A 23,224-nucleotide genomic window follows, 5' to 3' on the forward strand; every position below is an offset into this window, starting at 1 on the left:
AACAAATGCTCCACGAGTTGTAAACAAGCCTGCTTCCTATTTAACAAAAAATTACCGACGATTACGTTACTTCCTAATGCGAAATTTGAGCGCAGCAAATAAGCTGTTTCACCTTTTCGATAGATTGAGGCAAAGAAATCGAGCAACACATGTATGCGCTATCACAGAATTTTTTTTTTAGCAGACGGAGGACTTCCATCGGTCGTCTCGCTCATGGCTCAGAAAGAACTGGCAGATAATTTCGCAGTGGCGAACGGCAGCGGCAATTTCGGCTCGGGCGGTGCACATATACAGATCCGCCGCCACCGATCTGGCTCTCTGATTGCCACCGCACAGGGCGAACGGCAGCGGCAATTTCGGCTCGGGCGGTGCACATATACAGATCCGCCGCCACCGATCTGGCTCTCTGATTGCCACCGCACAGGGGTTGCATTGGAGGAGGAGCGAAAAAAGGAATTAAGTTCGAGCCGGCGCTTTGACAACCGGAGACTCGCAGGAAGAGGCGGGAGGGGGGCGGCGTGTACACCCAGCGGCAAACGATGGGGGCAGAAGCGCGCGCAGCAAGCGGACAACACGATAAAGGGAGGAGGGAAGAGATAGCAGCGACTGACTGATGCCGCTGACGCCGATAGTGAGTCAACCCCAGCTGCGGATGAAAGGGGGGCGGAGCTGGTTACGAGGCCGACGACGACGACAACGCCGACGACGACGCGAAACCCAGGAACGGACGCCAAAGAGCTGCGCTCTAAAACTGAAGCACTGCTTGGTGCCTTTCTGTCATCCACTTCTCATCACACAGAGTATTTCTGGATGTACTGCAGCTCAAACCTACATGAAAAGGCACATCATCATCACCACCATCATCAGCCTGACTACGCCCACTGCAGGGCAAAGGCCTTTCCCACGTCTCTCCAACTAACCCTGTCATTCGCCAGCAGTGGCCACAACTTGCAAAAAGTGTAGTTTGCGGGGAAAAGGCACAACATTCCATCAATATAAAGCATCCCACATGTGAAACTATTAATGAGAGGCATAAATGTGCAGACAGAAAACCCACAAAACAATAAATTAAACAAAGGTAGCACCATTCGAAGCTAAACAAATCACAAAAAGCCTTCTGGACATTGAAAATAAGCTAAGACTAAAACAAACAGGCATGCACACCTTATGTCCGACTCTGACTTGACGTGGAGTTGCAAAACTACTCCAAGTTTACCATAATGTACTGGCACCTCTCAAACAAGCCTCGCCCCCCAAGTCGCAAAAGAGTGTAGCGAGTGATCGCACCTTGCGCAATCCGTGGTGGAAAGGAGTCGCAGCAGGCAGGTGGCAGACGCCCTTGGGAGAGTCCTTGCCACCATCGTAGAAGGTCTGCGCCCGCTTGGTTGTCCTGCACATGGACATGACTTGCACGTGGCACCACACGTCTCAAATGGTGGACCGCAATGGTGCTTTTGCTTTGGCACAATCTTCACTGGATTTAGCCTCAGTTGAAACAAAATGAATTTGCACATGAAAATAACAATTATGTTGTTGATAACCACTGTAATGTTAAACCTGCAGACAATCACATTGCATCATGATTCAAGGGGAACCGTGTTCCGTTTGTTATGCCCATTACTTCACTGTGGACTGTTTTGTTATAAAATGGATGAACCCCAATATAAATCAGAACAAATACCTAGCTTTTAGAATAGCATAAATGTAGCCTCTATGACAACTGCACAGTTTACGGCTTAGGCTTGCTCATTTCCAAATCACTGGGACCTTAAGAAATAGGAGCAGCCAGTTCGAGATATCTTAGTGAATTAAGCAACAGAAAATTTTCTCCAGATCACTGGTATCTCTTATCAGTTGACTAAGAACCACATTGAAATGGAAATTCAATATCTAACCCGAGCTTACCAAGCAGTCAGTCCCACCCTAACAATGACGAGAGAGAGAGATATGCAGCACTATTTTCCCATAATCGCATGACTATAACTAAGCTCATAACTAAGTATTATAATTGACAGTGGGGCAAACAGTAAACAAAACATGCACGAAGTACAGCGGCAAATCCAATGCAGAGCTGAGTAGTGTACTAAGCTGAATTATGCGACCATTTACAAATACAAACGTTTCATTGTTCACAATAAAAGTTTTCAATGCAATGAAAGCACTTTCAGCGTTTAATTGCTACCAAAGATAAGGATCAAGAATTCAAACCTTTCCTTTCGCTTCCAAAGCCCCACAGCATCCAATAAGACTTGAACAAGTCATTCATTTTGACTTTTTATTTTCACCTTTCCCTGAATAGGTGACAGTGGTAGCTGTTCCCAACCTCTAGCAGAAGTGCATTCACTTGCAGTTCTCCCTAGGTCACATGCGCACACAAAAAGCATTTTGCAGAGTGTGTCCTCGGTTAGCAAGAGAATGCGGGAGTTTTCAGTTTCAACAACCTAAGCCAGTGGTAACGATGTTTACCTTGGACAAAGTTTATCATAGAGATAGTGCTATTAAAAACAAAAAACACACATAATCATCACCACCGCCCTAACTACATCCACTACAGGACAAAGGCCTCTCTCATGTCTCTCCAGTTAACCTTGTCCTGTGCCAGCTGCGGCCATTTCATCCCTGAAGCTTCTTAATCTCATTTGCTCACGTGATCCTCTGACGTCCCCTGCTACGACTGCCTTCTCTTGGTATCCACTCTGTTACCCTTAATGACCATTAGTTATCTAGAATTTGGATTAAATTCCCTTGCTCATTTCTTCTTCGCGATTTCGACTAGGACGTCATAACCTCCCATTTGTTCCGCAGCTCAATCAGCTCTTCTCCAGCATCTTAACATAACCCCAACCGTTTTCCTTTCCAGCAAGGCTTATCTGCATCTAACGCAGTCATTCACACTCAACGGCAGTGCAGGCCAAGCACACATAGAGCCAGTACCTGTCGATAAACTGGTCCAGGATGACAACGTGCCCTGGGCTGATGTCCTCGCGCAGGGAACCACAGGCGGTGGTGGCGATGACGTGCGTGCAGCCCAGCTCTCGCAGCGCCCAGATGTTGGCCCGGTAGTTGACATTGGTCGGCATCACCGAGTGCTTGCGGCCATGTCTGCCAAGAGAGGAGGAAGAGGCAGGAACACAGGGGTTGCTCTGAGGAGAGTGGAAGATACTGGCAGCGTGGCTCCAAAGCATTTCAGAATCAGAATCAGAATCAGTCTTTATTTCTTGATACATTTTTAGAGTACAGCATATTATGCAGAAGGAGGTCCCGAAGTCAGAGACTGTAATGGGACCTCCTTGTACTTACTTGTACTTTTTTTTCCTGGCATTGTTGACTCGATAAAGAACGAGACTGGATACATGAAAGAGCCCTGCGTTAGTCACTGTGGCAAGCTGCTCCATCAGCTGCCCAAAAGGAGACAGCTCTGGTGCACATGCAGGGCTCTGCTGCTAACACCAGAAAAATCTAGCAAACTAGTGATGCTAAATGCAATGTTAGAAAAAACAAAGCACTATAAGGATGCACACAAGTCACAGCCTTATGCAAAACAACAATTCTGAAAAGTTTTCAGTGCAAAATTTATAGTCGTCATAATCAGCCGGACTACGCATTTCTTTATTACTTGATTGATAGCGTGAATATGGTCTATTGTGGAGTACCCTTTACGAGAGCCTGCCTGATCATTTAGTTGATTGCAGTCTAAGGTTGTCCTGAGCCTATTAGCGATTACCTTAGTAAATACCCTGTAGGCAACAGACAATAAGCTGCTTGGTCTAATTCTTCAAGTCCTTTACGTATCCTTTCTTATGAATTAATATAATGTTAGCGCTTTTCCAAGCTCTAGGTGCGCTCAAGGTCACAAGGCATTGCGTATACAGCGTGGCTAGTTTTTCCAGCACAATCTCTCCTCCATCCTTCAACAAATCAGCGGTTATCTGATCCTCACCAGCCGCTTTCCCCTTCTGCATTGTTCCTAAGGCTTTCTTTACTTCCTCCTTTGTTACTGGCGGGATGTCCCATTGCAGTGCCCTGCTGCCTCTCTCAGTAACATTCTGATTGCAGTCGCTACTGTACATATTTGTGCAAAACTCTTCGGCTTCTTTAACTATCTTCACTGCTTTTAGGCTGCCTCCGCTCTTTAGAGCATGCTCGGTTTTCTCCATTTAAACTTCCTGATGTCGGCTACCTTGCGCTTATTTATTAACTTCAACATCTCTACTAGTTATATTCTGTCTATGGTGTTAGACGTCCTCATGATTTGGCATTTCTTAATCAGATTTTTCGTCTCCTGAAATAGCTTGCCGGTACCCTGTCGAACGATCCTACTGCCTACTTCTACTGTGCACTCCATAATTATAGCTATGAGATTATCGTTCATTCTTTCAAGATTAAGAGCGTTTTCCTTAGTTAAAGCCGAATATCTGCTCTACAGCGATATCCCGAATTCCTCTACTTTCCCTCTTAATGCTAACTCTTTAATGGGCTTCCGCTTCACTAATTTCTCCGTTCCCTCTTTAGGTCTAAGCTAATATGAGACCTTACCATTCTGTGGTCGCTGCAACGCACCTTTGCGGTTTTATCAACAGTGATATTCAGTTAATAGTCAAGTCATTGAGGTGTCCCTGTCTTGCTGCAGTTGTATGTATTTGAAAGCTGAGGTGACAGCCGTGCCAAACTCCTGGACATGGAGTTGTAGAGTCACCTATTGCTGATGCCAGGAAGTAGCACATGCATATTCTCCAACACTTGCAGGCATTTCAAGCAAATGGCTCGTGTGGCGGCACTAAAATAGATATTTTTTTTCCGCATGCTCACATCTCATGAACTTTTGCTGCTAACTGCACGTATTGCTAATAAGCTTTCATGCTGTGTCAGTTTGGGGACCATCACAAGAAAACAGACTGTAAAACTGCTCAGATTTCACTAAAGTTAACACAATAACGCTATCAATGCATGAAACCAACCACACCTGGTAAACTGAGTAACTTAACTAGCAAAATTTTGCATCTTGAGTCTGAAACTGGACAATTAAGAGGGAAGCTTCCCAACTTCCTCTACAGTGCCTTCAGGATACTGAATTGGACTTTAAATGGTGCCATTGACAGTTGACTCTGGTGGGTACTTGTGTGCTTGGTTAGGTCACAGAGCTCTGCCACAAAAATTTATCTTTACTTTTTATTTAATGCGTCGCTACTGTGGAGAAATCTCTGACAGAATAAAGGCGAGGCCAGTCTAACCAAACAAGAACTCCCTCTTTCAAAGTCACAGCATACACACAATACGCATACAAAACCGTTTAACATTACTCTCTGTACAGCTGGTAGACTTACCTCTGACAGTACACGATTCCATGTGAAATAACACGCTGGCTTAACCTAACCTTTCCTCACTTTTTCCAAATACCTCTGAAATAAGATACCAAGTGGACGTCTGCAGTCGTTATACTGCTCAGTTCTTGCAGTTCCCTTGAAATACAACACCTCAGACATATCACACAACCATAGACGACAAACCTGGTCATGCCCAGTCAGTGCATGACACAGCCAAAGCCCTCACCTCGCCAGCAGCACACAGTCGACCTCACCAATCCGTCCACTCACAAGCACATCAGAGGGCTGCAAGACAAGGCAATAGTTGGGGAGGTTTTCACTTTCAGTGGCTCATTCAGCCTTTGAGTGACTTCTACCGATAGCACCCGACTTTCGACACACCGTCAAGAAGCTGCTTATGTGCAGAGCCACAACCCTGCACAAAAACAGGGTGGCATGCCTTTTTTTGATAAACTCTAAGCACAATTTTGCACCACTCCGCTAATAACCAGGACATCTGCACACGGTATAACTTCACAATTATGCAACTAATGAGCATGAACATTTCTCGGCCACTTCACACCAGCAAACCGGCTACAGTCGGCCTGGAGCATTAGTTGACGCTTAACACCCTGCACATCCTGAATAAAACTTTCTGCTCCAATAACAACTACAGGCCATCGAAGTAGCCAGCCCACAGGTCCTTTTGATGCCGCTCGCGGAGATACGCTTACTACTCAACCTAGGCTCACTTAAGCCGACTATGCTGCGCAAAGGCAATAATGCAGCCGATCGGGCCTAGACACAGCACCATGAGACTAACAGCTTGTTTTCACCACAAAGCAAAAACGCCTTGACAACCAAAGTTAAAGAAAAAAGCTAACGTATATGCCACTGATCTCGCCTTTCTTCTATGTTCGCGACTCTGCTTTTCCAATTCTTTATACACGTGCGCTAAACGGTCTGTTATATTGGCGGTTGAGTCAACAATCTTCATTGAAAGTAATTTATTCATTGCGATACGCGTGTAAACCGACGCCACTTAAAGATGCGCGGGCGTACACATATGCGATTCGCCTGTTGACAGAAAACGATCGCACTTCGGTAAGCCGCGAGCGCTAACGGCGAAAACGAAATGAAAATCACGCGCTACCGCGCGCTGCAGAGCACAGGTCGTTATCTACGTGTCGTACCTCTCCGAACGGCGTCTTCACGGTGTGCTCCCGGCGATTCTCCAGGATGTCCGGATCGTCGAGGCCGCTTCCCCCGATGATGCCCACCTGCGAGGACGGCTACGATATCGCGCGTGCTCGCCAACGATACCGCGAGCGGCGTGATCGCACTCACTTTGAGGGCTTTCTGCGCTTCTGCCATGGTCAGCCGGACGAGGCAGTCAAGCTGACCGGATCCGATGAGCGGCAGCTGGCCTCGACAAAACTTCCCCTGATGCGCAGTTGGAGCGCCTCTTCTATGCTTGCACTTGCCGCAGTTCCGCTTCGTTAACGATGATCAACCATTGAATGAGGGGAGGGGCGTCGTCGAGTCGCCGTGCCGCCGCCGCCGCAAGAAGTGCGTTAAACTCATGATGATGATAGTGCGCCAGCCACAGGTGTCAGCGACGGCCGTGGCGCCGCGGCCAGACCGTTTGTGCGCATTTTGCGCGTTTATGAAAGTACTTATCAATGCAGTTCAGTTGTCTTCGCATTGCATGAGGGAGCACTGAGGACGAGAGCGTATCATTCGAACTTTTTTTCTTTTTTTAGCTCTCGCAAAGTGAACAAAGGAGGGGAAAGCCTCGGGGTGCTTACCAACCTGGTGATTGAAACAAACATTTTATTTGGCGTAAGGAGCTAGCCCCGTTCGAAATCGGCGCTCAAGGTCTCGGTCGAACAGCCCTACCGTCCTATCAGTGCGCGACCACTCGCAAAAAGTGCGCAGCTGCTTTTGATAACTCGTCTGCAAGCTCCGCCCACATTCAAATGGACCTCTTGTCACTTAAACAATTAGTTAATTATTCACGAGATGAAATTATAAGGTCAAGAATTTTTATGCCTCTAGCCCGTTTGATGCAGTCAAACATTAAAAACTAATTTTGTTCACGGTTATGATTTGATCACCAGCTGCAGTTTTTTTTAGGTTGTAAAACTGGGCACAACTGTACGGCATCCACCATCAGAGTATTGCTAATAGGATTTCAATAAAATGGATAAATTCTTCAACTTGACATAAAAACAAATCTCTGGATGTTTGTCTCAAAAATATAGGCAATTAAAGAACAGCAATGACCAGCTTTCTGTCCACATAATAACCAACTGTTTTTCAGCAGTTTCATGCTTCGGATTATATATGCAGCTGAAATGGAGGTTCTTTCCCCGTTCTGCAGGTACTGTATATAAGAGCTATAATTTCTCGTAACAATATTTGGCAGTGCTTTTAACCCTTTGACATGCCATTTTTTGTTTCCAACATTTTGTTGCCTAAATTGTATATTCAGGACATAAGACAATTTATTAGTTTTCCCGCTCTAAATACTAGCAATTAATACTTTGCAAGGACGTGCAAAATTCCGTACAAAGTGTCATAACTGATGAAAATAGTGACAATGAAATGCTGTGACTTATCAAGTAAACACCAGAAGGATTGTAAAAAAAATTTGTATTTCGACGGTCATATCACGCTTCAAATAATGAAAAAAAAAATTATGTTAGGACAGGTGGCAAAATATGTCCACATGAATATGGCAAAAGACATGCTACCCCGCTCACTGTTTTGTGAAATATTTACTGCTGTTGCTATATGGCATAAAAAACCAGCCTATTTGCGAGATGAAGGATGCGAAATTCACCTGAAACAAAGAAATCACTGCTATGTGCATCGAACTCTTGGAAAAAGCTGCGAGTTTGTTTTGTGCCCAATAGTGTACATAGCGTGTCGCTTTTCACGTTTCAGAAATGAAAAGAAAAAAAAATGTAATAACTAGTCTGCTGATGTTCTGCACTTTTACCATGGAGAAGCGATATTTCGGAGCCAGTGCTTAAGGCAAGTCAAAATTTGAGAAATGGTTCCAAACCGCAATGAATGCTTGTTTAGGATTTTATGGCACACAAGCAATTAGGCCTATCGTGCGTAAAACACTTATAGTTGCAAAATTCACTGTTGTGCTGACGTTTGCTTTATATTTCCTTCTTTTAGGAATGTAACAACTCGTGATAAGTCTGCTATTACATTCTCTCGAAACAGTTTGTTGGGTTGTAAAATACTGTGAAATGCCTCTCATTTGGTTGCTCGAGTTCTGTGCACAAAAATCAAAATGAGCTTACTGTGACTTCACCATATAGTTCACGAAGAAGCTATCCTAATTTCATGAGTGTGAAGTTATGCGTAAGGTTGCATAACTTCAATAAATCATTCTTGGTGTTGGCACACAACTTCCATGTGCCGAGGATTGGCTTTACCGTTTGCAGTTTCTTTTTTCAGTTTCCTTTCTACCAGCTTCAAACAGTCTGACAGAAATAAAAAAAAATAAATTTGCTAGCCTGAAAATCAGAACTGTGCATTAAAGGAACCCTGGAAGGATTTCAATGATCATACTCTAGTGCAACAGATCTGTAGAGGTGGTCTTTGTACGCATTCGAGTAAAATTTGAAAGCTCTGCGTCAACCCGATAACTCTCAAATAATTTTTAAATATCGCTGCTCGCAGTACTGTACCTCGCATCTGGTTAGGGCGACACCTCACCGTGCATCCCCTCCTTGGTGGCATCATTGGGCAGTCTGGGCGAGCCCACTGACGTCATCGGCCATGCTCAGGGAAGTTAGGACAGTACGCAGGAGGGAGCGCTGAAGGTTGCAGTCCCGGCCTGTTTTCTTTGTTTTTTTTCTGGCGCATGGGCGTACATGAGTTGAGGAGGGCAAGGAGGAGCACCATTTTTAATCGCCAATATCTCTGGTGCTAACGAAGCTGACTTAAAAATTTTTGCGGTGCGATGATGACAGAATACCGCTTTCTCGTGCATTTTTCCTGTCCCCAGTTTGTACCACTTCATGGTCCCTTTAAAGGCATGAGGGATTTCCTCTTGGAAGAAGTCATCTGCGATTCAACCCACGTCTCGTTCAGCCCAACAAGCTGGTGCCAATCTATGTCCTGCAAGTAGAGCAGCCTTTCCAGTGCGTCGGTAAGTGCTGTCATCTCTCTAGCCTGTCCCTCTCCTTCTTTAGTTATGAAAGTTTCTTTTTCACCACAAAGACACAGGATAAACATGCATGTTCTGAGTACACCAGCTTCACGTTTCTTTGCAAGTCTGCATGGAGGCTTACGTCTCCAACACTACACACAAAAGTGACTAGCCAGCTCTGCATGCAATGCGATTTCAACTCCTGTCGCGTTTTGCTCTTCTTTGAGGTCATGCTGAAATTTCATTCCTAAAACTTGAATATCGTTTAAAAACCTTGCATAACCATATCTCGTGTCCAGACGCATTTTCTCAATACGCAGACAAGCAGAACTGCACAACACGGTATGCATAGAATTCTAGCAAAACTTGAACAGATCCTGTGAGGCATTTTCATCAACATTAATGTCATCATATGTTGATACTGTCATTGTTATCAGCATATTCACACTACACCCCAGATACCATCAAGTTCTTGGTCCTAGGCTTAAATTAATGCTGCAGTATTTACAACCTCTGCAGATACTCCTGGTGCTAAATCTTGCTGTGACTATAGTACTCCATTTCATACATAGCAGGCAACGCTGTCAAAGCTACTGCATCTGTTCACGCAGGCTTAGCTCGCGGCCAAAAAAGTGGTTCGCCAAACAACCATAGTGACCACTCACATATTTCGTTGCAGCACATCTCAAGTACCATGAATGGCAACCTCCTGCACTTAGTTTTACCTCTCAACACATTTTCATCCTACGACTCTTTGAGACTTCTAGAAGTAAAAATGACATTTGGCAGTATGATATGTGGCTCATAGGGCGAATCGCTCTTACTCCATCCGCACCTAAAAAGTAGTCCACACTCGGTGAAAATTACATCCATAGGTGCAAACACCGAGTGCCTCGCAGTTTTGACCATGATTTTCAGTGCTAACACTCTGTTTTATGCCGCTCTTTGTTTTCATCCAAACACTCACTGAGGATTCGAGAAGAACAAATGATATGTGGCGGAGTAATACAGCTTCATGGACGGACTACATTCGCAGCCTCCGCAGCATTGCCTGCTATGTATGAAACGGCAGCTGCGCAAGTAATGACAGAGACAAACGAAGGCAAGTTGTTTTTGTGAGAAGTGGGCTGTATTGTGCATTGGACGCTGGGCACGGAGACAGGTGGCGGCGGAAGTTGTGGCGAGGAGGAGGACGGGAGTGGGTGAGCGGGGATGGAGGTGTGCCTGGAGAGAGACCCTAGAGCAGGCTGCACGAGCTCTTCTCCCGGAAAGGGTTGGACTTTTGTGAGTGGAAGCCCACCAGCAGGTAGTCGTCGCTCTCGTGTTCCTGGATGTATTTCTGCAACAGAGTCAACAGGGGCGGGGAGGCACATGACTGAGATGCTACATCCATTTTACGATGAAGCCACTGTAGAACCACACTCAGTCCAGGTCAATTAAACCCATAAGTCCTGCCTAATCGGTCAAACAGTAATAACGAATAGGAGAGCTCCAGGTGCACATGGTGTGATGTATTACTGAGCTCAGCATGAATGATTGCATGCGAGTACATGATGAAGTACTATCATGATGGAAAGAAACGCGAATAACGCGGCGTCTATGTGCTCCGCTGTTCGAATTGCTTTTGATGGCGCTTTTACCTGGGTGGTAAGAAAAAGTCGTTAGAGTCGTCCTAGAATGCATTACGGACAACTTTAGATCCTTTTTTGCTACCACCGAAGCAAAAGTGTGATTGAAAGAAATGCAAACAGTGGAGCACCTAGGCTCTGCTCTGTTCGCATTTCTTTCCATCGTGATAGTACGTGGCTCAGATGATGGTGCTAATGAGCCCTGTGCTTAATTCGGCAGTGTGGGACCTCACTGCAGCTGTACTTCTGAGCATGCCCTCCATTTTCACCCTCAGCTTTACTTTAAAAGGGACCAAACTCTGTAAAGACATGCATGCCAATGCATGACCTCACTACTGCTATTATAAACTGCACTCCCAGCATGGCTTGTGATATCAGCAGCCAGAAACAGCAAACACCAGTATGGGCACACGAAAGGAAGCCAACTAATGCAAGAATGCAGAATCCTATTCTAGTTGGTAAACGATGACACTGATCAATGGTGTTGTCTGATCACAGTGCATACTCGGGCCCACAACCTCTCTTCATTCACTCGTCGAGTATGCAGCACAGCTAAACCTTCATATACTGAATCTTAGCAGCAAAGTTCCTAAATTGTGATTGCAAAGGAACTAGTACACCTCAATGGGTTCAGCAACGAAAAAAAGCCCTAGTAATGACAATACATCAGATCATAATTGTAAAGAAAACGAAACCAGGGTAACATTGCCTCCCATACGCACAAATCAGGCCAAGGAAGAAGCAGAGTTATGAGATAAGAACTGTAACTCATCATGCAAGTATCCTTGCTGCAGGTGTATACTTGAGTTCTTTCACTAACAATGAAGGCGTGTAAGTCCTGAGCAAAGTAGGACCAGGCAGCAAAGTGACACATCTTCAAAAACACAATTTAGAGTACATTTCTCACAAACAGCAACCGTTTCAATCCCAGAACTGTAAAGTATTGCGTGAAAGTGTTCCCAAAGAGAAGCTGTAGGCTGTGAACTTTGTAAGAAGGCTGGCCGCAATAAAGCTTTCGTGTCGCCACGGTAGCTGAGTGGTTATGATGCTTGGCTGCTAACTCGAAAGACGTTGGCTCGATTGCGGCTGCGGCAGTTGCATTTTGATAGAGGCGATATGCTAGAGGCCCATGTATTGTGTAATGGCAGTGCACGTTAAAGAACCCCAGCTGGTCAAAATTATCTGGAGCCCTCTACTATGATGTCCCTCATAGCTTGAGTTGCTTTGGGACGTTAAAACCGATAAAACATTAAATGGTAAATTAAACATTAGAACATTCAAATCAAATTTTAGTCTAAGACAAACGGTCCTGTCCCATAATCATTATGCTTGGTCTGCTGATGGTTACGGCGGGTCAGAGAAGAGAAACCTGCCATGCAGACAACAGGCTACAAATGAAATACTGGGGTAATCAAGGTACCAAAAATTTTTCTCTTGAACTGCAGCATGCTAGGAATTCACACACTGTGAAAACTTGCGTCTCGACGGAGAAAAGTATCGTAGGCCATATTGCAAGCGAAAGGTGGGGGACAGATCACGGTATGGCCTGTTGAACCCGAGTACTCAATTGAGCAGTGTTTGAAGCAAGTTTCATGACGTGCTCAGACCATGTGAGGGAGGATGTGATGATTTTTAAGATACCTGTATGGCTCAACTCGGGACAGAGGGACTGAATTAAAAGAATGCGAGTAGCTGATGCTGGTGAGCGACACGTGCATGAATTTGCATTCTGATATGATTAGCTTCATAAGCCATACACAGGTCCAGTTTTCAAGTGCATTCAAATCATTCTGGAACAACAGCTGATCACTGACAGATATTGCGGTGGCTGTACAAGCGTCATCCATCTGCAAAAAGATGTCGCATGAAGATAGTTTACGAAGGGTAAGAATAGAAATGGAACAAGCAACGATCCTTGTGGTGGTGTGCCCCCAATGTTCTGCAAGACCAACAATATTGCTCTGGCTCCTTCCAGCTTAGTCCTTGTATCTTTAGAACTTCACGTTGCCATTTACTGTAGCGTCTAAAAAGTCCACCTCAATATTCAGACCAGGTTTTCATATGGTGCCAAATTTTCATATGGTGCCAAAAAGAAAAAAATGCCACAGAGTAATGTCAGGCTAGCTACGAAGTCACCACTTAAGATAGCGACAACAAAGATGCATTCCTGGAACATGTTGGACAGCACATATGCAAGCCTGAAACACTCGAATGCTGTCACCTGTAATTCTTGGTTTTTATGGTTTGACGAGGTTTAACACCCCAAAGCAATTCAGGCTATGAGGGACATTATAGTAGAGTGCTCCGTTTAATTTCGACCACCTGGAAGTTCTTTAACGTGCACTGACATTGCATAATACACGGTCCCCTAGCATTTTGCTTCCATCAAAATGTGAGCAGTCAAACACCATGGCCACTGAGCCACCACGGCCACTGAGCCACCACGGCGGCACGTGTGATTCTGTTCTCTCAAGAGCTCAGTACCTTAACTTTTGGTATCCCTTCTCGGTCTCATCTCATATTTTTGAAACGGTGATTCTGGCTCAAAAGCATTGCAAAATCTAAGCTGGAAGGTGACACACACCCAATACAGTCGTGAATAGTTTGCTTGCTGCTAATTCTGTGTGTTAAAAGAAAAATTTTTTGAGCAAGGCGATCTGAACTCCTCTCTCAGGCATTCGAAAACTTAGCGTTAATCCACTGCACCCTGAGTAATGAAAATGAATGCTTTTAAGCGCGTTCTCAGCTGCTTGCAAAACAATTTCTCCTCCTTGCAGCCGTGGGACTGTGCCTTGGAGAGGACGGAATCATGGTGTTGTGATGCAACATTTTGCAATACCCAGGTACACATTTTCTCAACATCCGACACCGCACCTTGAGGTCTTCAACAGCAGCGGACACCTCCATGCGTTTGAGGCCGGCCTCTCGGCGCAGCTGCTCCACTATCTTTCGCTGCTGCTGCAGGTTGGACATCTGCGGAGGAGACAGAACTCCATTAGCACAAGCACCACACCACCTCTCTCGAACTGCCAGCGTCTCACTGTGTTGACTTCAACATACCCCGCGCACAAGCTACACGACAGCTTGGTCTCACAGATGCAAGGCTGTCACAGGCCAGCCCTCCTCTACCTTATAGTGTTGCTTATCCTCTTTCCTCTGGATAGTCTGCCACCCTGTTGGGTTAGAAAGAAGCTTCCCTAACATCTGCAGGGTGCACGGCACAGTTCTTCATTTGTTTCATTTGTATTACGAGAGGGTAGCTGCACAGACCATGAAATGAGAGAAAAAGTTACAGGTGGCAAATTCTGCAACCGAAGCCCTCATATTTGTAACTCCTCCAAGATCGAGTCAGTAGGGGGCACGAAGCATATTAAAAACCTAAAGAGAAGTGCGATGAATACAGGACACTGATGCCCCCAAAAGTTTTCAAGAACAATCTAAGCCAGCTGAAGGTTAGTGGTTGGCAGATACTAGAAATGTTATCATTTGCAAACTAAATTTCCTAGCTATCTTTTTCAGAGCCGAAATTTTGAAAATTTATAAGCAATAAACTGCGGAAGCACATTAACAAGAAAGATGGCTAACAGCTACAGTCACCAGTAGGCATTGCATGGAAGTGTCACAAGACTTCTAATAACAAACAATTCTGGCGTTTGCTTAGCTTAAAAAAATTATTGATAGAAACTATACTGCTGTAAAGGCAGGATCTCATGATGTGCTCTTTGGTGAATGTACATGTGCATTATTTTGTGGGACCAATTTTCCACTAACTGCGTACCACTCAGGAAAATTAGCTCTGCTTGAAAATTCTGATAATAATACTATTCAAAGAAAGTATCAGCAGGCATGTAAGACATTATGAAGCCATCTGAAAGCACGGGTATGGAGCAGATATCGAGTCGGATATGGCGTACAGTTGCATACAGGATAGCAACGGTAACACGCTATAAATTTAGTAAAATATGCAGTTCGTTTACAATCAGAAAGTTCCAAAGTGTGTGAATGCACAAGTGATCTGTGCTAACAGGGGGCTAATGATCAAAAGAATGCCGACAGAGAAGGAGAGCAACTCTATTGAAGAAAGTTAGAAAGCAGGATCTCTATGCATACAGCGACAATTTCATGCACAATACCAACAGAACTAACTGCTAACTCCAGACATGCATCCACACAGGCTCTGTTACACTATACACTAGGCGTAACATTGAATGGAGACCAGGAAAGTCCAACAGATTGCAAGGAGAGTCAAATGAGCTTAACGGTTAAAAAATAAGCATCAAGAGTGAAATTAAGGACTTTGACAAAGATTTCCATCATCATTGCTGGTTTGATTTTGATTTCTCAATTATTTATTTATTGTTTATTTATTTATTTATTGTACCCTCAGGGCCAAAGGCATTACAGAGGGGAGTGGGTTAATTAGGATAAAGAACAATGAATATAATACAGTGAAAACAGGTAGTATAAAATAAATTTTCTCCAGATTAAAACAAACAACTTTCAAAAAGCGTAAATAACATAAAATCAATGTACATAACACAGCGGAAACAGATATAACACATGATCAACTTCTTTCAGAATAAACAATGTTAGTTAATGCGTCGTGAAAGGTTTTGTTATCTGCAATGGCTGCAATATCGGGGGGAAGGCGGTTCCATTCCACAGATGTGCGAGGAAGATATGACTGAAAAGATGATTTGGTGTGGCATGTTGGGATGCCAACCTTGTGGCGGTGATCGATGCGACGTGAAATGTATTCTGGGGGTGATATGAAATAATCGTGAAGCGTAACGTGATGATATAGCTTGTGAAATAGTGTTAGGCGACCAATTTTACGGCGAGATTGTAATGGAAGATCCAACTCGAGAGAAGCCACTTATCAGACCTGTACCATTTTCCTGGAAGGCAATCAGTAAGAAGGCAGAAACTTTGGGACTGCATATGGACAAATGTTAGGAGGTTCTACATGCAAGATGAGCGGTCAGAAGTAAAGGAAATAACAAAGTGAAATGCAATTATGAACAGGCACAAGGCTCTATCAGGGCATAATGGACACAGAGCTCGAAATAAAGCAGAGGACAGCGGAAGCAATTCAAAATGACATGGACTGGTGAGGAATTGAGTAATGATGGCAGAAAACAAGACTACGTATGAAAACAGCAGAGTCAAATGACAGCTGGAGTTTTCAGGTCGACATATTGGAAACGCAGCTACTGGGGTGAATGCAAGGCTCACAAGTGATTATGCGGGCCTAGGCGAACAAAAGCATTGGGGCAAACTTGACGAAAGTGTAATACTTAAAAATTTATTGGAGGATTGAAACACTTGCTATCACTCTACGATGAGCCAAGTAAAGAAAAAAAAGGAAATGAACTGGTTTTCAAGGCCAGCATTGGCTACCAGCCCAAGAAACGATACAGGCAGAAGCTTCTTCCGAAGACTTATACAATATCTGCTGTTGTAGCATCCATGACAGAGAAACGTTGAAGCACATTCCACTAATGTGCAGGCCATCTAGCTCCAGACAGATGATGCAAGGCACAACAGGGGTTTGAAAACAACAGCGCAGTTAATCAACAGAAAGCGGAAAATAAGTACCAGGAAGTTAAAGGACTGGTGTTGAGAGGTGAGATCAGCCTGCAAATGATATACGACATAACGGAAGAGGAAATGGCAAGAGCTACACCTAGTTACAAGTGACAGCTGTCACTGACCCGACAGAAAAGTGACGCGAACATATAGCTCAGCAGCGATTTCAGCAACTAACAGCAGCACGTGTGGGACGCCTCGATGTAGAACCAACAAGAAACAAAATGCTGTCCTTAACTCGCTCCTTACCAAGAACCTTGAAGCCAGCACGTTCAGACCGTTCTCCCTGCAAATGCACGGCCGGACGACACTTCGCACACAATTATGCGCTGCAACGGACCGCTTTCAGGACTGCAATCCGTCTCTAGGTTGGTCTGTACTCAGCACCAGCTTTTGCAAGCACGGAAGAGCATGCAATCGCACTCCACGCGCGCTAAAGAAAAGCATTGTAATGAGCTACGCCGGACGGAAAGCACGGTCAACCACGCGAGCCGAGACTTGGCACGCAGAAGCCTTCTCGCGGGCAATGTTTAGACGGCAATGTTTAGACGGAAGCCCGAAGCCGCGCGGCGGTTTTGGAACACTGTCATCCGCGGAAGCGTTGATGGACGCCGATGACGCCTGGGCGTGCAAGTGTCAGGCGGCACGCCTGTGATCGCGTTTCGCGAGGCATTGTTCTCCGCAGCTGGAACAACTGGCCATCGCGCGCATATAAGCCGGCCCGACAGCTCGGTCCGCGATACGTGAAGGCACTCGGGCTGCCAGTAGCGGACGGGTTGGGCGCGCCGTCTCCGCGCCGATTCGAAGACGCCTCTCTCCCTGCACTCTGGAGATTATAATAAAACTTGCGACGTTGAGTACACGAATGTATTCAGCCTAACAACACCGGCAAAGGCAGAGAAAAGCAGCGGAGAAACGTACCTTAAAATATCGGAATATTCCGAGGCACTGCCTTGGACTTGTTGCACTTCCTCTTGTGTAAAGATGGCGCACCGGAAACAGGATGCACAAAACGTTCAAAATCACTGCAAAGAAAGCTTTTAACTTTTATAATATCTAAAATCGCCAACATTTTTATATAACTGCTTCATTATTTTTACTTTTTAACAATAATCAATCAATTTCAACTAACTTATAGACGTCAATAATGACGTCACATTTTGTGCCCAATCGGAGCAACGATCCGATAAACCGCGAGAATTAAATCTCTCTTGCTGCTGTTTATTTCTCACATTTTTTTAACGGCCCTACTAATCAAACCACTCCCCAAAAACATGCACCCCTTACACCATGAGGGTAGAAGACAAACAAGAGCCAAAGCCTTACATAACAAATACAGACAGTGCGCTGGAACACTTTATGTAGATGCGGCAGAATACAAAAATACCAATGCCTTTCAAGGGCGTCCGCAGAATTTTTTGCAGGGGGGGGCTCCATTTAGCAAAAAGGCGCTATTTGCGGAGTAAATTCATTTATTTATATATAAATAAAAAAGAAGGGAAATACACACATGAAAGAAAAATTACAAACAGCAAATTAAAGCGTGGCTAGGAGAGGTATATTGGAGTTTATCAACGAAGAAACAATTAAAATTACTAAAAAATGCAAAAAGATACTGTCACTTCGTGGAGAAGAGTGCTCAGTCTTGCTGCATACGGGTTCTCGACTCACCCGGATTGATGACCAGCACACAGCACAATATGTTTACAAACACGCAACTACAGTCCCTCGTCAGTCTTCCTTGAACAGCAACTGTAGGCGCCTCGGATTTTTCCGGGCGAATTGCGTAATTACACGGGTGATAAATTCATTTCCGTGCTTCATTACACGCTCTCGGTGCACACTCATCATACACATCGATTGGAAAAACGGTTGAACGCGTATGTTGAAATTAAAAGATGACTATATATACAACGAAAACTTATTTACAAGATAAATGCACGCTCGCCGCTTCATACACCTCGCTCCATCTTGCTCGCGCATCCGCACAGTCGAGCAACCGCACACACACTGCTCGCCGATCGTCGTTTTCTCGTCCGCTGTCGTAGTTGTTCTCACCTTCGTTGACAACCGGCCACTGAAGACACCGAAGCACAAACACAGAGGCGCGCACACGTGGTAGGGAATATCCCCGAATGCGCACTTTGAGGGTGAAAGGAACGCCGCGCGACTTCCGAGGGGAAGGGACACTCGCCACTCCGGTCGGAAAATTTGTTTGTATTTTTATGGGGTTCAGAGCCCCAAAACGACTCAGGCTATGAGGGACGGAGTAGTACAGAGTTCCGGATAATGTCGACCACCTGGGTCTCTTTACCATGCACTGACATCGCACAGTACATGGGCCCTGTTGGGATTTGAGGCCCAGCCAGAGGTGACAGGCGAGCCAGGCAGGCGCCATCGGGCTGCGTTGACCAAAGGCGCTGGTTTTCGGAGAAGACGCAAGGAACGCTGGTGTGGGGGCGCCTCCGGAGACTGCGTCGCCGTGAACAAAAGCAGCTAATCCCCTTTGCCGAAGATTCTGAAAGCGGCGCTTCTACCGAACTGCGCTCTCCCGTATCGGAGGAGACAGTGAGCGGCGGCAGCGCCAACACATCGCCCCCGCTTGCCCCTGAGCAGCCCGGCAAAGCGGGGGTGGACACGGCTGATTTGTCCCTCCCTCCTAAAGAATTCATCGGTGGCCGGCGAGCGACGAAGGCGAGAACAACATGCCCTGTGCACTGTCTGCCTCCATGTCGCTATCTCTCTAGAGATCAAAGAAACAGACACCCATCTCAAGACGGCTCGAAATACATGCTCGCCGGTGCCGCTGCATGTGTGCAACAGGTCGCCCTTTTGTAGAACTAACGATGGCGTGGTTTGAAAACGGCGGGTCGGCGCGCGCCCGAACGCGGCATTTCGCAGATGTGCCCCAAAGCGTGGAAGCGGGGCTGCTTTTACCCTTTTGGCTGAGCGCACCACTGCCCCTGGCGTGCGGCCATCACTCACGGTTCGAGTGAGTGATTTTCCAGGGGGGTGCAGCCGCCCCCCCTTGCCCCCCCCTCCGGACGCCCATGATGCCTTTGTAATTGTGGTTGTGAACGAGAATGGTGACCACATCGTCTCGGCGACAATCAAAACGAAATCCTCTGAAACGGCAGAAGAGGCGGCTATAGCCCTCGCCCTAGCGCATACCCAAGGGAGCATCATCTTCAGCGATTCCAAAATGGGTATCAATAATTTCGCTAAAGGGCGAATTACAAACACCTCCCTTAGAATCCTTAACGCAACCAAATTCTCACCAAATTATTCCGAATTGATATGGGTCCCAGCCCATTCGGGGAATCCGGGGAACGAGGCAGCCCACAATAAAGCCCGAGGTTTCGTCGACCGGGCAGTGGATGAGTCTGGCTCCCTGAATTTCACGAAGGACTCCATGATCACATATCATGATCTCACCAATCATTTTAAACTAGAGAGGAGAATTTTCCCCCCTCCAGACAAAAGACTTACTAAAGAACAAGAGGTTATGTGGCGTCGTCTACAGACGAGATCGATACGCACCCCATCACTTCTCGCGCACATTTATCCAGATCTTTACAACCCAAACTGCAAACACTGTGGCCAACGTGCTACCTACGATCACATCCTGTGGGACTGCAAAATAGAGCCACCTCCGGGTGATCTAGTTACAGCTCCTTCTCTCGAGCGGTGGGAGACCGTGCTGGCTAGCTCTGACCCCAGAACGCAAGTTTTGGCGGTGGAGTGGGCTGACAAAGTCGTCGAGGGCTATGTACTCTCGACCACTTAACGCGACCTCTTGCCAAGCTCTTCCCGGCGAATAAAATGTTTTACAATTCAATTCTCTCATTTTTTTCGCCGGATGCAGCGGTTGTTGCAATTAATATTGAGCTAATTCTGTTCGAATTCGATGGGAGAGCTCAGTTTACAGCTAATACTCAGGGCCCTGCTGGCTGAAGTGGCTCGAAAAGACTTTTTGTGGCAGCGATCTACGTCGCGGCCATGCAAGCACGAAGCGTAGGCATGGACAGGGACTCCGGAAAGTTGGAGGGAGGGGGGGGGGAAGTATTGTCTTTGCTTCATCATCATCGTCGTCATCAGCCGGACTAGATCCACCGCAGGGCAAAGGCCGCTCCCATATTACTCCAATTAACCCGGTCCTGTGCTAGCTGCATCCACTTGACTCCTGCAAACTTCTTATACTTATTAATTATTGATGTTTTAATTAGTTGTAGCCGTTTTAGTTTTACATAATTACATCCTCGATTATTCTACACTGCTATATACACCTTAAAAATGGTTGGAAATTTCATAATTACTGAAACCTGCGCAGACCGCGCAAGTGAGTAAACGGATTCGAAAGCTGCGAAAAAAACATTTTTAATATATCTGAATTCGCGCTCGCACTGAAGCAAATGTGAAGTGATATATTCATGTAAGCAGACATGAAAGTAGGCACTAGGTACAAAGCTATAGTATCGCAGGCTGACGAGCTTCGAGGCTAGCACGAAAAGAACGTTGGGCAGGGGAGGTTTTCAAAGGAGGCCGAAATTTGCTGTTCGTTCTGCTGTTCTAGATAAGAACTCTTTCATAACATCATCCAAATGCAGGTACGCAATCTCTCCTTGTGCAAGTGGAGGAGGAGAAGGTGTGTCAGCCTCCTCTGCGTCATTCGATTGCGCAGAAATGTTTTTACTCTCCTCCGAACACTGAAAGATCGCTCTCCTGAAGCAGCTGACGCAGGCACAGAAAATACGAGTTGCAGATACCGGACAACCTGGTACATCATATTACGCATGGCTGCAGACTTCCCCTGCAGAATTTGTAAAATGCGTTCACTTGCGACCGGACCCTCGTCACGCAGGAGCGTTGGGAGAAGCACGAGTTGCGCTGAAAGCCTGCTGATGTCAAAATATGCAGCGTGTGCTCCGAAAAGCTCATTTAGGTCGTTTGACGCGAAGTTTCGACCTTCAGCAGCGTCAGTCAAAATGCGCTCGAGGCTAATCAGCTGCTCCATGGTAGGCTGTTCAAATCGCCGTCGGATCTCAGTGGTAATACGATCGATAACGGCAAAAAAATCTTTTCTCTGTAACGATTTCCCGTCAAGCGCTGCAAGCTCCTCAGGCTTGTCTGTGAATTGAAGCCTTCTGGGCGGCTGCGAAACTCTGGGCGCTCGAGGTTCCTTTAGACCAAACTCTGTTGCCCTTGAGTTCGTCCGCTGCCACAGGACGACAAATGAGGCGTCAGACCGCAGCCCCAACAAGCGGTCACAAAGAGCCTCTGCTGCTTCTTGGGGGGCGGTTTTGGGGGCGGTCACCCCCCCCCCCCCCCCCCCCCCCCAGGTTCCGGAGTCCCTGATGCACTGAACTGCCATTTCGTTATAAAAACAGTTCGAGAAAGAAATGCCCTAGACTTCGCGCCTAGCATGCAAATAAACAAACAGTGCACGAAAGGAAAGGCGCTAATCTGCCTCAGTCTGTAGACACCCTAACCGCGCCATAATTTCAGGAACTGGGGGGCACCCATGTTTCGAGTCCATCCACCAAGCGCTCGGCTCATCCAAGAAAAGTGCATGTTTCAGAACTGAAGCGTCATGTGTCACTTCTGTCTACAACGTGCTTAGAAGACGCATTGCCAGCTTGGTCTCCGCCCATTGCACTACGCTTTCGTGGTCTCAGCAGTGCGAATCGACCAGCAGTTTGACGCATAGCTCAGAAGCTGTAACTACGCCACTGAACGATCAGCATCCCGTCAGGAAGTGCAGACGGCCCAGCTATCTCCAGGAGTACGAAGCTAGTGGACTTGTGAAAGTGCTTTGCTTGTGCCTTTTATTGCGAAAGCAATACTGCTCACACTTTGAGCCCTTCAGCGTAGCGCGGCGGTGGACACGTTTGACCTTTAGCGTGACCTTAGACGTGACGTCATACTAGCTGCGAAAAACCAGGGCCCCAGCTCGGCTCGTCAGTGTACAGCGGCGGTAGACACGGCGGGCGGTGAGCCTCTCGCTTCTCCCACTAGAGGCGCTGCAGTAGGAGTGACGTCACACCATCTGTGGCCATGGAGGAAGAAAAACTAGGAGGGAGCATGACGTCACAATCTTGAAGCCTAGTCATAAAAAATATAATGGAAAGAATCATGGGAAATAGGCCCTCACGTGACAAGGCAGTGGTAGCTCTTAGCCGGATTTCGGTTTCGGTTTCGCTCTTTCGTTCTACGAGCAACTGCGCGACCATCTGCTTGTGTTAACTGACGGCTCCGTGGTGAGCGCAAACTGCTCGCTCGCCGCAGCGGCCACCGTCGAGCGACGCGTGCGCTGACTGCGGCGCAGTGGAGATATTGGAGCACATGCTCCTTCGCTGTGCCGCTTCTGCAGTGCCGCGTCGCGAGATTCTCGCGGCCTGCAGGGCGCTGGGAATCATCCCGGACAGTCTGGAAGCGCTCCTGTGGCCGCGCGGCAGTGCGCGCACCCGTGACAGAACAATGGTGAGCCTCTGTGCGTTCATCGAGCAGGCGGGCTTGACTTCCCGCTTGCT

General features: G+C 46.4%; 3 protein-coding genes and 1 pseudogene across 3 annotated transcripts in view; 1 reads left to right on the top strand and 3 right to left on the bottom strand.

The window, feature by feature from the left end:
* Positions 1 to 6,877, bottom strand: part of Mtap (Methylthioadenosine phosphorylase) — a 16,711-nt gene extending 9,834 nt beyond the window's left edge. The window contains exons 1-5 of the mRNA XM_089553856.1: positions 6,651 to 6,877; positions 6,497 to 6,583; positions 5,551 to 5,609; positions 2,935 to 3,102; positions 1,288 to 1,390 (exon numbers count right to left, since the gene is read on the bottom strand). Coding sequence (XP_089409982.1) covers positions 1,288 to 1,390; positions 2,935 to 3,102; positions 5,551 to 5,609; positions 6,497 to 6,583; positions 6,651 to 6,677 — 444 coding nt within the window. The 5' untranslated portion in view covers positions 6,678 to 6,877. The remainder of the gene's footprint in view (positions 1 to 1,287; positions 1,391 to 2,934; positions 3,103 to 5,550; positions 5,610 to 6,496; positions 6,584 to 6,650) is intronic.
* Positions 6,878 to 9,367: 2,490 nt separating this feature from the next.
* The window catches only part of LOC149367053 (uncharacterized), a 44,554-nt gene continuing 30,697 nt past the window's right edge, over positions 9,368 to 23,224 (top strand). Inside the window, exon 1 of the mRNA XM_089553875.1 lies at positions 9,368 to 9,477. The gene's annotated coding sequence lies outside the window, so the exon portion shown is untranslated. The remainder of the gene's footprint in view (positions 9,478 to 23,224) is intronic.
* On the bottom strand, positions 10,585 to 17,713 carry LOC149367054 (guanine nucleotide-binding protein subunit gamma-1-like). Its single transcript, XM_089566377.1, has 3 exons — positions 17,616 to 17,713; positions 13,980 to 14,078; positions 10,585 to 10,816 (listed from the first exon to the last, which is right to left on the bottom strand). The coding sequence occupies exons 2-3, from the start codon at positions 14,076 to 14,078 to the stop codon at positions 10,715 to 10,717; spliced, it is 201 nt and encodes a 66-aa protein (XP_089422503.1). The 5' UTR covers positions 17,616 to 17,713; the 3' UTR covers positions 10,585 to 10,714.
* Positions 21,227 to 21,708, bottom strand: LOC149367055 (uncharacterized; annotated as a pseudogene).

The sequence above is a fragment of the Amblyomma mixtum genome, chromosome 1 (genome assembly GCF_055824585.1).
Source record: "Amblyomma mixtum isolate Tamu chromosome 1, ASM5582458v1, whole genome shotgun sequence".
NCBI lineage: Eukaryota > Metazoa > Arthropoda > Arachnida > Ixodida > Ixodidae > Amblyomma > Amblyomma mixtum.